Below are 15006 nucleotides of genomic sequence, written 5' to 3' on the forward strand. Positions count from 1 at the left end.
TTTCGTTTTTCTATATAGAATTAAACATGTGACATAAAGATGCATAAACCTTGTTTTTACTTTGCACCTTTTTCTAGTCCTCAGGATGCAGCCTGCAGTGTAAAGAATAGAGGCTTTAATTTTGGTTGTCATGGTTACATCCGCTGCTTTCTAAACCTGTAACCTGGTGTATCTGTAGTTTAGTATATCTAGTATAGGCAAGAGGAGAAAGTGTAGTCACGTGTACTTATAGACATTATAGACATGTCCCTGGGTGCAGCAACAGCAACTAGAATGAAAACCGCCATTCTTTACACTGCAGGCTTTATTTAGACACCTGAAAGGAGTTTTTTTTAACCATCTCGTGGTGCTGTCAGGTTCACCGCGGTCTGGTCTGTACATACCTTTTGGGGGGGTTGGAGGTGGCAGTGAGAACGTCGGATGGATCTCGTCCCCTTGACTTTTCTTTTTGCCTGACGGAGTTGATGGCAGGAGTGTAGCCGGGGTCTAAAGGAACAAGAGCGCTGGGCATTATGGGTTCATTTCATCTAAGCTTGTAGAATACGGAGGACCTGGCCTGTAGATTGGGTTCTTCAATTAATTTTTTATTTTTTCCTTAAAGGGACCTGTCACTCATCATACTCAAAGATGACCTAACTCCGCCCAGAAATCCAAATCAGCTCTGCCCCCCTGACTGTAGAAACAGGGCTCTTTCTGTCTCAAGCCTGCAGGGAGGCGGGTCATGTGGCCTTGGCTCACAAAGGGGAGGAGCATATGTGACAATCTATTTTACAGCCCCTGGAGGGCACTCCAGGTAACTGCACCCTCTACTTAGAAAATGTATCAGGTCTTCTGGAATAAAAAGCTAAATCTATTTAGTTCAGCATCCGAAAGTCCAGAAATCGTGTTAAACTGGAACCTCAAATAAAATACTGCAGCTCAGTAAGAACTAATATTATTTTTATCTTTACATTTTTCGCCAATGTTTTTCAGAACGATAATCCAGAATATTTAATTTAGTAATGGCGTATTTATTTCACTTTTTACAGGAGCCAATATGTCCATTCCCACTAATCCATCATCATAGGGTGGCTGAAAGTTTGTGAACCCTTCTAAACTTTTTCTGAAAATTGTTTTCTGATTTTGGTGATCCGGCTGTAAATGTCTTTGTAGGGATAAAGTATGTGAACCCGGGCTATCAGAGACTGCTGTGACCTCTTGTGAATTCCACCTGGAATTTTGTCCCATTCTTGCTTAAAGAACTTCTTACTTGACGGGTGTTGATGGAGTTCTTGTGTGATCCCTCCACTTCTGGTCCCGCCCCAACTTTCATATCGGATTAAAGGAATTTTACTGGATGAACTTTCATTTGGTTCAGTCAATTCTTTTTTTTTTACTTGACTGACTTACATGGACTGGGTCTTGGTCTTCCTCAAGAATTGTGAGCCGTCCTGTTCCCGGGGGAGCAGCCTCAATCCAAGACACTTCAACAAGAACCTCATCCCTGCTGTGATGCACGTTGGTAGGATTGTAAATTTTAAACTAAAAAAGTTCAATTTTCCATTCCTCCATCCACAACATTCTTACAGTAGTCTTCTAGTTCTCCATCTCCCCGCTATCCTTCCTTCTTACAGTAGTCTTCTAGTTCTCCTCCTCCCCGCTATCCTTCCTTCTTACAGTAGTCTTCTAGTTCTCCATCTCCCCGCTATCCTTCCTTCTTACAGTAGTCTTCTAGTTCCCCACCTCCTCGCTATCCTTCCTTCTTACAGTAGTCTTCTAGTTCTCCTCCTCCCCGCTATCCTTCCTTCTTACAGTAGTCTTCTAGTTCTCCATCTCCCCGCTATCCTTCCTTCTTACAGTAGTCTTCTAGTTCCCCACCTCCTCGCTATCCTTCCTTCTTACAGTAGTCTTCTAGTTCTCCTCCTCCTCGCTATCTTTCCTTCTTACAGTAGTCTTCTAGTTCTCCATCTCCCCGCTATCCTTCCTTCTTACAGTAGTCTTCTAGTTCCCCACCTCCTCGCTATCCTTCCTTCTTACAGTAGTCTTCTAGTTCTCCTCCTCCTCGCTATCTTTCCTTCTTACAGTAGTCTTCTAGTTCTCCATCTCCCCGCTATCCTTCCTTCTTACAGTAGTCTTCTAGTTCTCCACCTCCTCGCTATCCTTCCTTCTTACAGTAGTCTTCTAGTTCTCCACCTCCCTGCTATCCTTCCTTCTTACAGTAGTCTTCTAGTTCTCCACCTCCCCGCTATCCTTCCTTCTTACAGTAGTCTTCTAGTTCTCCACCTCCCCGCTATCCTTCCTTCTTACAGTAGTCTTCTAGTTCTCCACCTCCCCGCTATCCTTCCTTCTTACAATAGTGTTCTAGTTCTCCACCTCCCCGCTATACTTCCTTCTTACAGTAGTCTTCTAGTTCTCCACCTCCCCGCTATCCTTCCTTCTTACAGTAATCTTCTAGTTCTCCACCTCCCCGCTATCCTTCCTTCTTACAGTAATCTTCTAGTTCTCCACCTCCCCGCTATCCTTCCTTCTTACAGTAGTCTTCTAGTTCTCCATCTCCCCGCTATCCTTCCTTCTTACAGTGGTCTTCTAGTTCTCCATCTCCCCGCTATCCTTCCTTCTTACAGTGGTCTTCTAGTTCTCCATCTCCCCGCTATCCTTCCTTCTTACAGTAGTCTTCTAGCTCTCCATCTCCTCGCTATACTTCCTTCTTACAGTAGTCTTCTAGTTCTCCACCTCCTCGCTATCTTTCCTTCTTACAGTAGTCTTCTAGTTCTCCACCTCCCCGCTATCTTTCCTTCTTACAGTAGTCTTCTAGTTCTCCATCTCCCCGCTATCCTTCCTTCTTACAGTAGTCTTCTAGCTCTCCATCTCCTCGCTATACTTCCTTCTTACAGTAGTCTTCTAGTTCTCCACCTCCTCGCTATCTTTCCTTCTTACAGTAGTCTTCTAGTTCTCCACCTCCTCGCTATCCTTCCTTCTTACAGTAGTCTTCTAGTTCTCCACCTCCTCGCTATCCTTCCTTCTTACAGTAGTCTTCTAGTTCTCCATCTCCTCGCTATACTTCCTTCTTACAGTAGTCTTCTAGTTCTCCACCTCCTCGCTATCCTTCCTTCTTACAGTAGTCTTCTAGTTCTCCACCTCCTCGCTATCTTTCCTTCTTACAGTAGTCTTCTAGTTCTCCACCTCCTCGCTATCTTTCCTTCTTACAGTAGTCTTCTAGTTCTCCACCTCCCCGCTATCCTTCCTTCTTACAGTAGTCTTCTAGTTCTCCTCCTCCTCGCTATCTTTCCTTCTTACAGTAGTCTTCTAGTTCTCCACCTCCCCTCTATCCTTGCTTCTTACAGTAGTCTTCTAGTTCTCCATCTCCTCGCTATCCTTCCTTCTTACAGTAGTCTTCTAGTTCTCCACCTCCCCGCTATCCTTCCAGCTTACAGTAGGGTTCTAGTTCCCCACCTCCTCGCTATCTTTCCTTCTTACAGTAGTATTCTAGTTCTCCACCTCCTCGCTATCCCTCCTTCTTATAGTAGTCTTCTAGTTCTCCACCTCCCCGCTATCCTTCTGTCTTACAGTAGTCTTCTAGTTCCCCACCTCCCCGCTATAGTTCCTTCTTTCAGTAGTCTTCTAGTTCTCCATCTCCCCGCTGTCCTTCCTTCTTACAGTAGTCTTCTAGTTCTCCACCTCCCCGCTATCCTTCCTTCTTGCAGTAGTCTTCTAGTTCTCCACCTCCTCACTCTCCTTCCTTCTTACAGTAGTCTTCTAGCTCTCCACCTCCTCGCTATACTTCCTTCTTACAGTAGTCTTCTAGCTCTCCACCTCCCCGCTATCCTTCCTTCTTACAGTGGTCTTCTAGTTCTCCATCTCCCCGCTATCCTTCCTTCTTACAGTAGTCTTCTAGTTCTCCACCTCCTCGCTATCCTTCCTTCTTACAGTAGTCTTCTAGTTCTCCACCTCCTCGCTATCCTTCCTTCTTACAGTAGTCTTCTAGTTCTCCACCTCCCCGCTATCCTTCCTTCTTACAGTAGTCTTCTAGTTCTCCAGCTCCCCGCTATCCTTCCTTCTTACAGTAGTCTTCTAGTTCTCCACCTCCTCGCTATACTTCCTTCTTGCAGTAGTCTTCTAGTTCCCCACCTCCCCGCTATCCTTCCATCTTACAGTAGTGTTCTAGTTCTCCATCTCCTCGCTATACTTCCTTCTTACAGTAGTCTTCTAGTTCTCCACCTCCCCGCTATCCTTCCTTCTTACAGTAGTCTACTAGTTCTCCAACTCCTCGCTATCCTTCCTTCTTACAGTAGTCTTCTAGTTCTCCATCTCCTCGCTATACTTCCTTCTTACAGTAGTCTTCTAGTTCTCCACCTCCTCGCTATCCTTCCTTCTTACAGTAGTCTTCTAGTTCTCCATCTCCCCGCTATCCTTCCTTCTTACAGTGGTCTTCTAGTTCTCCATCTCCCCGCTATCCTTCCTTCTTACAGTAGTCTTCTAGTTCTCCACCTCCTCGCTATCCTTCCTTCTTACAGTAGTCTTCTAGTTCTCCACCTCCCCGCTATCCTTCCTTCTTACAGTAGTCTTCTAGTTCTCCACCTCCCCGCTATCCTTCCTTCTTACAGTAATCTTCTAGTTCTCCACCTCCTCGCTATACTTCCTTCTTACAGTAGTCTTCTAGTTCTCCATCTCCTCGCTATACTTCCTTCTTACAGTAGTATTCTAGTTCTCCACCTCCCCGCTATCCTTCCTTCTTACAGTAATCTTCTAGTTCTCCACCTCCCCGCTATCCTTCCTTCTTACAGTAGTCTTCTAGTTCCCCACCTCCCCGCTATCCTTCCTTCTTACAGTAGTCTTCTAGTTCTCCACCTCCTCGCTATCCTTCCTTCTTACAGTAGTCTTCTAGTTCTCCATCTCCCCGCTATCCTTCCTTCTTACAGTAATCTTCTAGTTCTCCACCTCCCCGCTATCCTTCCTTCTTACAGTAGTCTTCTAGTTCTCCATCTCCTCGCTATACTTCCTTCTTACAGTAGTCTTCTAGTTCTCCACCTCCCCGCTATCCTTCCTTCTTACAGTAGTATTCTAGTTCTCCACCTCCTCGCTATCCTTCCTTCTTACAGTAGTCTTCTAGTTCTCCACCTCCTCGCTATCCTTCCTTCTTACAGTAGTCTTCTAGTTCTCCACCTCCCCGCTATCCTTCCTTCTTACAGTAGTCTTCTAGTTCTCCACCTCCCCGCTATCCTTCCTTCTTACAGTAATCTTCTAGTTCTCCACCTCCCCGCTATCCTTCCTTCTTACAGTAATCTTCTAGTTCTCCACCTCCTCGCTATCCTTCCTTCTTACAGTAATCTTCTAGTTCTCCACCTCCCCGCTATCCTTCCTTCTTACAGTAGTCTTCTAGTTCTCCACCTCCTCGCTATACTTCCTTCTTACAGTAGTCTTCTAGTTCTCCATCTCCTCGCTATACTTCCTTCTTACAGTAGTATTCTAGTTCTCCACCTCCCCGCTATCCTTCCTTCTTACAGTAATCTTCTAGTTCTCCACCTCCCCGCTATCCTTCCTTCTTACAGTAGTCTTCTAGTTCCCCACCTCCCCGCTATCCTTCCTTCTTACAGTAGTCTTCTAGTTCTCCACCTCCTCGCTATCCTTCCTTCTTACAGTAGTCTTCTAGTTCTCCATCTCCCCGCTATCCTTCCTTCTTACAGTAATCTTCTAGTTCTCCACCTCCCCGCTATCCTTCCTTCTTACAGTAGTCTTCTAGTTCTCCATCTCCTCGCTATACTTCCTTCTTACAGTAGTCTTCTAGTTCTCCACCTCCCCGCTATCCTTCCTTCTTACAGTAGTATTCTAGTTCTCCACCTCCTCGCTATCCTTCCTTCTTACAGTAGTCTTCTAGTTCTCCACCTCCTCGCTATACTTCCTTCTTACAGTGGTCTTCTAGTTCTCCACCTCCTCGCTATACTTCCTTCTTACAGTAGTCTTCTAGTTCTCCACCTCCCCGCTATCCTTCCTTCTTGCAGTAGTCTTCTAGTTCTCCACCTCCCCGCTATCCTTCCTTCTTACAGTAGTCTTCTAGTTCTCCATCTCCCCGCTATCCTTCCTTCTTACAGTATTCTTCTAGTTCTCCATCTCCCCGCTATCCTTCCTTCTTACAGTAGTCTTCTAGTTCTCCACCTCCCCGCTATCCTTCCTTCTTACAGTAGTCTTCTAGTTCTCCATCTCCCCGCTATCCTTCCTTCTTACAGTAGTGTTCTAGTTCTCCACCTCCCCGCTATCCTTCCTTCTTACAGTAGTCTTCTAGCTCTCCATCTCCTCGCTATACTTCCTTCTTACAGTAGTCTTCTAGTTCTCCACCTCCTCGCTATCCTTCCTTCTTACAGTAATCTTCTAGTTCTCCACCTCCCCGCTATCCTTCCTTCTTACAGTAGTCTTCTAGTTCTCCACCTCCCCGCTATACTTCCTTCTTACAGTAGTCTTCTAGTTCTCCATCTCCCCGCTATCCTTCCTTCTTACAGTAGTATTCTAGTTCTCCATCTCCTCGCTATCCTTCCTTCTTACAGTGGTCTTCTAGTTCTCCACCTCCTCGCTATACTTCCTTCTTACAGTAGTCTTCTAGTTCTCCACCTCCCCGCTATCCTTCCTTCTTGCAGTAGTCTTCTAGTTCTCCACCTCCCCGCTATCCTTCCTTCTTACAGTAGTCTTCTAGTTCTCCATCTCCCCGCTATCCTTCCTTCTTACAGTATTCTTCTAGTTCTCCATCTCCCCGCTATCCTTCCTTCTTACAGTAGTCTTCTAGTTCTCCACCTCCCCGCTATCCTTCCTTCTTACAGTAGTCTTCTAGTTCTCCATCTCCCCGCTATCCTTCCTTCTTACAGTAGTGTTCTAGTTCTCCACCTCCCCGCTATCCTTCCTTCTTACAGTAGTCTTCTAGCTCTCCATCTCCTCGCTATACTTCCTTCTTACAGTAGTCTTCTAGTTCTCCACCTCCTCGCTATCCTTCCTTCTTACAGTAATCTTCTAGTTCTCCACCTCCCCGCTATCCTTCCTTCTTACAGTAGTCTTCTAGTTCTCCACCTCCCCGCTATACTTCCTTCTTACAGTAGTCTTCTAGTTCTCCATCTCCCCGCTATCCTTCCTTCTTACAGTAGTATTCTAGTTCTCCATCTCCTCGCTATCCTTCCTTCTTACAGTAGTCTTCTAGTTCTCCACCTCCTCGCTATACTTCCTTCTTACAGTAGTCTTCTAGTTCTCCATCTCCCCGCTATCCTTCCTTCTTACAGTAGTATTCTAGTTCTCCATCTCCTCGCTATCCTTCCTTCTTACAGTAGTCTTCTAGTTCTCCACCTCCTCGCTATACTTCCTTCTTACAGTAGTCTTCTAGTTCTCCATCTCCCCGCTATCCTTCCTTCTTACAGTAGTATTCTAGTTCTCCATCTCCTCGCTATCCTTCCTTCTTACAGTAGTCTTCTAGTTCTCCACCTCCTCGCTATACTTCCTTCTTACAGTAGTCTTCTAGTTCTCCATCTCCCCGCTATCCTTCCTTCTTACAGTAGTCTTCTAGTTCCCCACCTCCCCGCTATCCTTCCTTCTTACAGTAGTCTTCTAGTTCTCCACCTCCCCGCTATCCTTCCTTCTTACAGTAGTCTTCTAGTTCTCCATCTCCCCGCTATCCTACCTTCTTACAGTAGTCTTCTAGTTCTCCACCTCCCCGCTATCCTTCCTTCTTACAGTAGTCTTCTAGTTCTCCACCTCCCCGCTATCCTTCCTTCTTACAGTAGTCTTCTAGTTCTCCATCTCCCCGCTATCCTTCCTTCTTACAGTAGTATTCTAGTTCTCCATCTCCTCGCTATCCTTCCTTCTTACAGTAGTCTTCTAGTTCTCCACCTCCCCGCTATCCTTCCTTCTTACAGTATTCTTCTAGTTCTCCATCTCCCCGCTATCCTTCCTTCTTATCCTTCCGACACACACAGCCACGACGCACGCAGCCACGACACACGCAGCCCCGACACACGCAGCCCCGACACACGCAGCCCCGACACACGCAGCCCCGACACACGCAGCCCTGACACACAGAGCCCCGTCACACACAGCCATCCAGTAAAAAAAGTTTACATTAAACGTATATGTTTTTGATTTGAACATGGGGATCTATGGGCGATGGACGGCTGATGAATGGACTCTGTCGGAGGCTCACTTTTCTCTAGATAGGGAGGACACATCTAGATCCTGGCTTTTTATGAAGCTTGTGGTAAAGGTTCATGTTATGAGGGTCAGCGGTCTCACCTCCGGCACTGCTGGGGACTTCTCTGGGGTCGGCTGTTTGGCCACCTCTGGAACGTGGATGACCTGCATATTGTCCAGGTAATGATGGTGCTGTCTCCTCCAATCCAGGCAGTCGTACATGAGACAGGCAACACTCTCAAACACGCCAGTGGCATAGGCAAGCTGCACGCAACGCAGGAGAGATTACACACCATCATCAGGAACACATGAAGAAGTACAAAGTATTACTACTATTCCACACACCTGTATTACTGCCCTCTCATTATTACCCCACACACCTGTATTACTGCCCTCATCATTACTCCACACACCTGTATTACTGCCCTCTCATTATTACCCCACACACCTGTATTACTGCCCTCATCATTACTCCACACACCTGTATTACTGCCCTCTCATTATTACTCCACACACCTGTATTACTGCTCTCTCATTATTACTCCACACACCTGTATTACTGCCCTCATCATTACTCCACACACCTGTATTACTGCTCTCTCATTATTATTCCACACACCAGTATTACTGCCCTCATCATTACTCCACACACCTGTATTACTGCCCTCATCATTACTCCACACACCTGTATTACTGCCCTCTCATTATTACTCCACACACCTGTATTACTGCCCAAATCATTACTCCACACACCTGTATTACTGCCCTCATTATTACCACACACCTGTATTACTGCCTACATCATTACTCCACACACCTGTATCACTGTCCTCATCATTACTCCATACACCTGTATTACTGCCCTCATTATTACTCCACACACCTGTATCACTGCCCTCATCATTACTCCACACACCTGTATTACTGCCCTCATCATTACTCCACACACCTGTATTTCTGCTCTCATCATTACTCCACACACCTGTATTACTGCCCTCATCATTACTCCACACCTGTATTACTGCCCTCATTATTACCACACACCTGTATTACTGACCTCATTATTACTCCACACACCTGTATTACTGCTCTCTCATTACCCCACACACTTGTATTACTGCCCTCATCATTACTCCACACACCTGTATCACTGCCCTCATCATTACTCCACACACCTGTATTACTGCCCTCATTATTACTCCACACCTTTAATACTGCCCTCATCATTACTCCACACCTGTATTACTGCCCTCATCATTACTCCACACACCTGTATTACTGCCCTCATTATTACCACAGACCTGTATTACTGCCCTCATTATTACTCCACACACCTGTATTACTGCTCTCTCATTATTACCCCACACACCTGTATTACTGCCCTCATTATTACGTCACACACCTGTATTACTGCCCTCTCATTATTACTCCACACACCTGTATTACTGCCCTCATCATTACCCCACACACCTGTATAACTGCTCTCATCATTACTCCACACACCTGTATTACGGTCCTCATTATTACTCCACAAACCTGTATTACTTCTCTCTCATTAATATTTCACACACCTGTATTACTGCCCTCATTATTACCACACACCTGTATTACTGCTCTCTCATTATTACTCCACACACCTGTATCACTGCCCTCATCATTACTCCACACACCTGTATTACTGCCCTCTCATTACTACCCCACACACCTGTATTACTGCCCTCATTATTACCCCACACACCTGTATTACTGCTCTCTCATCATTACTCCACACACCTGTATTACTGCCCTCTCATTATTACTCCACACACCTGTATTACTGCCCTCATTATTAACCCACACACCTGTATTACTGCTCTCATTATTACTCCATACACCTGTATTACTTCTCTCTCATTATTACTCCACACACCTGTATTACTGCCCTCTCATTATTACTCCACATACCTGTATTACTGCCCTCATCATTACCCCACACACCTGTATTACTGCTCTCTCATTATTACTCCACACACCTGTATTACTGCTCTCTCATTATTACTCCACACACCTGTATTACTGCTCTCTCATTATTACTCCACACACCTGTATTACTGCCCTCTCATTATTACTCCACAAACCTGTATTACTGCTCTCTCATTATTACTCGACACCTGTATTACTGCTCTCTCATTATTACCACACACACCTGTATTACTGCACACACCTGTATTACTGACTTCATTTTTACTCCACACCTGTATTACATCTCAATCATTATTACTCCACACCTGTATTACTGCTCTCATTATTACTCCACACACCTGTATTACTGCCCTCATCATTACTCCACACAACTGTATTACTGCCCTCTCATTAATACTCCACACACCTGTATTACTGCCCTCATCATTACTCCACACACCTGTATTACTGCCCTCATTATTGCTCCACACACCTGTATTACTGCTCTCTCATTATTACCACACACCTGTATTACTGCCCTCTCATTATTACTCCACACACCTGTATTACTGCCCTGATTATTACTCAACACACCTGTATTACTGCTCTCTCATTATTCCACACACCTGTATTACTGCCCTCTCATTACTCCACACACCTGTATTACTGCTCTCTCATTATTACCCCACACACCTGTATTACTGCCCTCATTATTACTCCACACCTGTATTACTGCCCTCATTATTACTCCACACACCTGTATTACTGCTCTCATCATTACTCCATACACCTGTATTACTGCTCTCTCATTATTACCACACACACCTGTATTAATGCACACACCTGTATTACTGACTTCATTTTTACTCCACACCTGTATTACAGCTCTCTCATTATTACTCCACACCTGTATTACTGCTCTCATTATTACTCCACACACCTGTATTACTGCCCTCATCATTACTCCACACACCTGTATTACTGCCCTCTCATTAATACTCCACACACCTGTATTACTGCCCTCATTATTACTCCACACACCTGTATTACTGCTCTCTCATTATTACCACACACCTGTATTACTGCCCTCTCATTATTACTCCACACACCTGTATTACTGCTCTCTCATTATTACTCCACACACCTGTATTACTGCTCTCTCATTATTACTCCACACACCTGTATTACTACCCTCTCATTATTACCACACACCTGTATTACTGCTCTCTCATTATTACCACACACCTGTATTACTGCTCTCTCATTATTACCACACACCTGTATTACTGCTCTCTCATCATTACTCCACACACCTGTATTACTGCTCTCTCATTATTACTCCACACACCTGTATTACTGCTCTCTCATTATTACTCCACACCTGTATTACTGCTCTCTCATCATTACTCCACACACCTGTATTACTGCCCTCTCATTATTACCACACACCTGTATTACTACTCTCTCATTATTACCACACACCTGTATTACTGCTCTCTCATTATTACTCCACACACCTGTATTACTGCTCTCTCATTATTACCACACACCTGTATTACTGCTCTCATTATTACTCCACACACCTGTATTACTGCTCTCTCATTATTACCACACACCTGTATTACTGCTCTCTCATTATTACCCCACACACCTGTATTACTGCCCTCTCATTATTACCCCACACACCTGTATTACTGCTCTCTCATTATTACTCCACACACCTGTATTACTGCTCTCTCATTATTCCACAAACCTGTATTACTGCCCTCTCATTACTCCACACACCTGTATTACTGCTCTCTCATTATTACCCCACACACCTGTATTACTGCCCTCTCATTATTACTCCACACACCTGTATTACTGCCCTCTCATTATTACCCCACACACCTGTATTACTGCCCTCTCATTATTACCCCACACTCCTGTATTACTACCCTCTCATTATTACCCCACACACCTGTATTACTGCCCTCATTATTACTCCACACCTGTATTACTGCTCTCATCATTACTCCACACCTGTATTACTGCCCTCATTATTACCACACACCTGTATTACTGCCCTCATTATTACTCCACACACCTGTATTACTGCCCTCATTATTACTCCACACCTGTATTACTGCCCTCATCATTACTCCACACACCTGTATTACTGCCCTCATCATTACTCCACACACCTGTATTACTGCTCTCTCATTATTACTCCACACACCTGTATTACTGCTCTCTCATTATTACCACACACCTGTATTACTGCTCTCATCATTACTCCACACACCTGTATTACTGCTCTCTCATTATTACCCCACACACCTGTATTACTGCCCTCATTATTACTCCACACCTGTATTACTGCTCTCTCATTATTACCCCACACACCTGTATTACTGCTCTCATCATTACTCCACACACCTGTATTACTACTCTCTCATTATTACTCCACACACCTGTATTACTGCTCTCTCATCATTACTCCACACACCTGTATTACTGCCCTCATTATTACCACACACCTGTATTACTGCTCTCTCATTATTACCACACACCTGTATTACTGCTCTCTCATTATTACCACACACCTGTATTACTGCTCTCTCATTATTACCACACACCTGTATTACTGCTCTCTCATTATTACTCCACACACCTGTATTACTGCTCTCTCATTACTCCACACACCTGTATTACTGCCGTCTCATTACTCCACACACCTGTATTACTGCTCTCATCATTACTCCACACACCTGTATTACTGCTCTCTCATTATTACCACACACCTGTATTACTGCTCTCTCATTATTACCACACACCTGTATTACTGCTCTCATCATTACTCCACACACCTGTATTACTGCTCTCTCATTATTACCACACACCTGTATTACTGCTCTCTCATTATTACCACACACCTGTATTACTGCTCTCATCATTACTCCACACACCTGTATTACTGCTCTCTCATTATTACCACACACCTGTATTACTGCTCTCTCATTATTACCACACACCTGTATTACTGCTCTCTCATTATTACCACACACCTGTATTACTGCCCTCATCATTACTCCACACACCTGTATTACTGCTCTCTCATTATTACTCCACACACCTGTATTACTGCTCTCTCATCATTACTCCACACACCTGTATTACTGCTCTCTCATTATTACCACACACCTGTATTACTGCTCTCTCTTTATTACCACACACCTGTATTACTGCCCTCTCATTATTACTCCACACACCTGTATTACTGCTCTCTCATTATTACTCCACACACCTGTATTACTGCTCTCTCATCATTACTCCACACACCTGTATTACTGCTCTCTCATTATTACCACACACCTGTATTACTGCTCTCTCATTATTACCACACACCTGTATTACTGCTCTCTCATTATTACTCCACACACCTGTATTACTGCTCTCTCATTATTACCACACACCTGTATTACTGCTCTCATTATTACTCCACACACCTGTATTACTGCTCTCTCATTACTCCACACACCTGTATTACTGCTCTCATCATTACTCCACACACCTGTATTACTGCTCTCTCATTATTACCACACACCTGTATTACTGCTCTCTCATTATTACCACACACCTGTATTACTGCTCTCATCATTACTCCACACACCTGTATTACTGCTCTCTCATTATTACCACACACCTGTATTACTGCTCTCTCATTATTACCACACACCTGTATTACTGCTCTCTCATTATTACCACACACCTGTATTACTGCTCTCTCATTATTACCACACCTGTATTACTGCTCTCTCATCATTACTCCACACACCTGTATTACTGCTCTCTCATTATTACCACACACCTGTATTACTGCTCTCTCATTATTACCACACACCTGTATTACTGCTCTCTCATCATTACTCCACACACCTGTATTACTGCTCTCTCATTATTACTCCACACACCTGTATTACTGCTCTCTCATTATTACTCCACACCTGTATTACTGCCCTCTCATTATTACTCCACACACCTGTATTACTGCTCTCTCATTATTACTCCACACACCTGTATTACTGCTCTCTCATTATTACTCCACACACCTGTATTACTACCCTCTCATTATTACCACACACCTGTATTACTGCTCTCTCATTATTACCACACCTGTATTACTGCTCTCTCATTATTACCACACACCTGTATTACTGCTCTCTCATCATTACTCCACACACCTGTATTACTGCTCTCTCATTATTACTCCACACACCTGTATTACTGCTCTCTCATTATTACTCCACACCTGTATTACTGCCCTCTCATTATTACTCCACACACCTGTATTACTGCTCTCTCATTATTACTCCACACACCTGTATTACTGCTCTCTCATTATTACTCCACACACCTGTATTACTGCTCTCATCATTACTCCACACACCTGTATTACTGCTCTCTCATTATTACCACACACCTGTATTACTACTCTCTCATTATTACCACACACCTGTATTACTGCTCTCATCATTACTCCACACACCTGTATTACTGCTCTCTCATTATTACCACACACCTGTATTACTGCTCTCTCATTATTACCACACACCTGTATTACTGCTCTCATCATTACTCCACACACCTGTATTACTGCTCTCTCATTATTACCACACACCTGTATTACTGCTCTCATCATTACTCCACACACCTGTATTACTGCTCTCTCATTATTACCACACACCTGTATTACTGCTCTCTCATTATTACCACACACCTGTATTACTGCTCTCTCATTATTACCACACACCTGTATTACTGCTCTCTCATTATTACCACACACCTGTATTACTGCTCTCTCATTATTACTCCACACACCTGTATTACTGCTCTCTCATTATTACCACACACCTTTATTACTGCTCTCTCATTATTACTCCACAC

The 15006-nt window shown here is 44.1% G+C and overlaps 1 protein-coding gene across 1 annotated transcript in view; it reads right to left on the reverse strand.

Moving 5' to 3' along the window:
• SPAG17 (sperm associated antigen 17) overlaps window positions 1-15006 on the reverse strand; it is a 158949-nt gene that overhangs the window by 107971 nt on the left and 35972 nt on the right. The window contains exons 6-7 of the mRNA XM_075849108.1: window positions 8242-8403; window positions 384-486 (exon numbers count right to left, since the gene is read on the reverse strand). Of these exons, the coding sequence (XP_075705223.1) occupies window positions 384-486; window positions 8242-8403 (265 nt within the window). The remainder of the gene's footprint in view (window positions 1-383; window positions 487-8241; window positions 8404-15006) is intronic.

The sequence above is a fragment of the Rhinoderma darwinii genome, unplaced genomic scaffold (genome assembly GCF_050947455.1).
Source record: "Rhinoderma darwinii isolate aRhiDar2 unplaced genomic scaffold, aRhiDar2.hap1 Scaffold_684, whole genome shotgun sequence".
In the NCBI taxonomy this organism is placed as follows: Eukaryota; Metazoa; Chordata; class Amphibia; order Anura; family Rhinodermatidae; genus Rhinoderma; species Rhinoderma darwinii.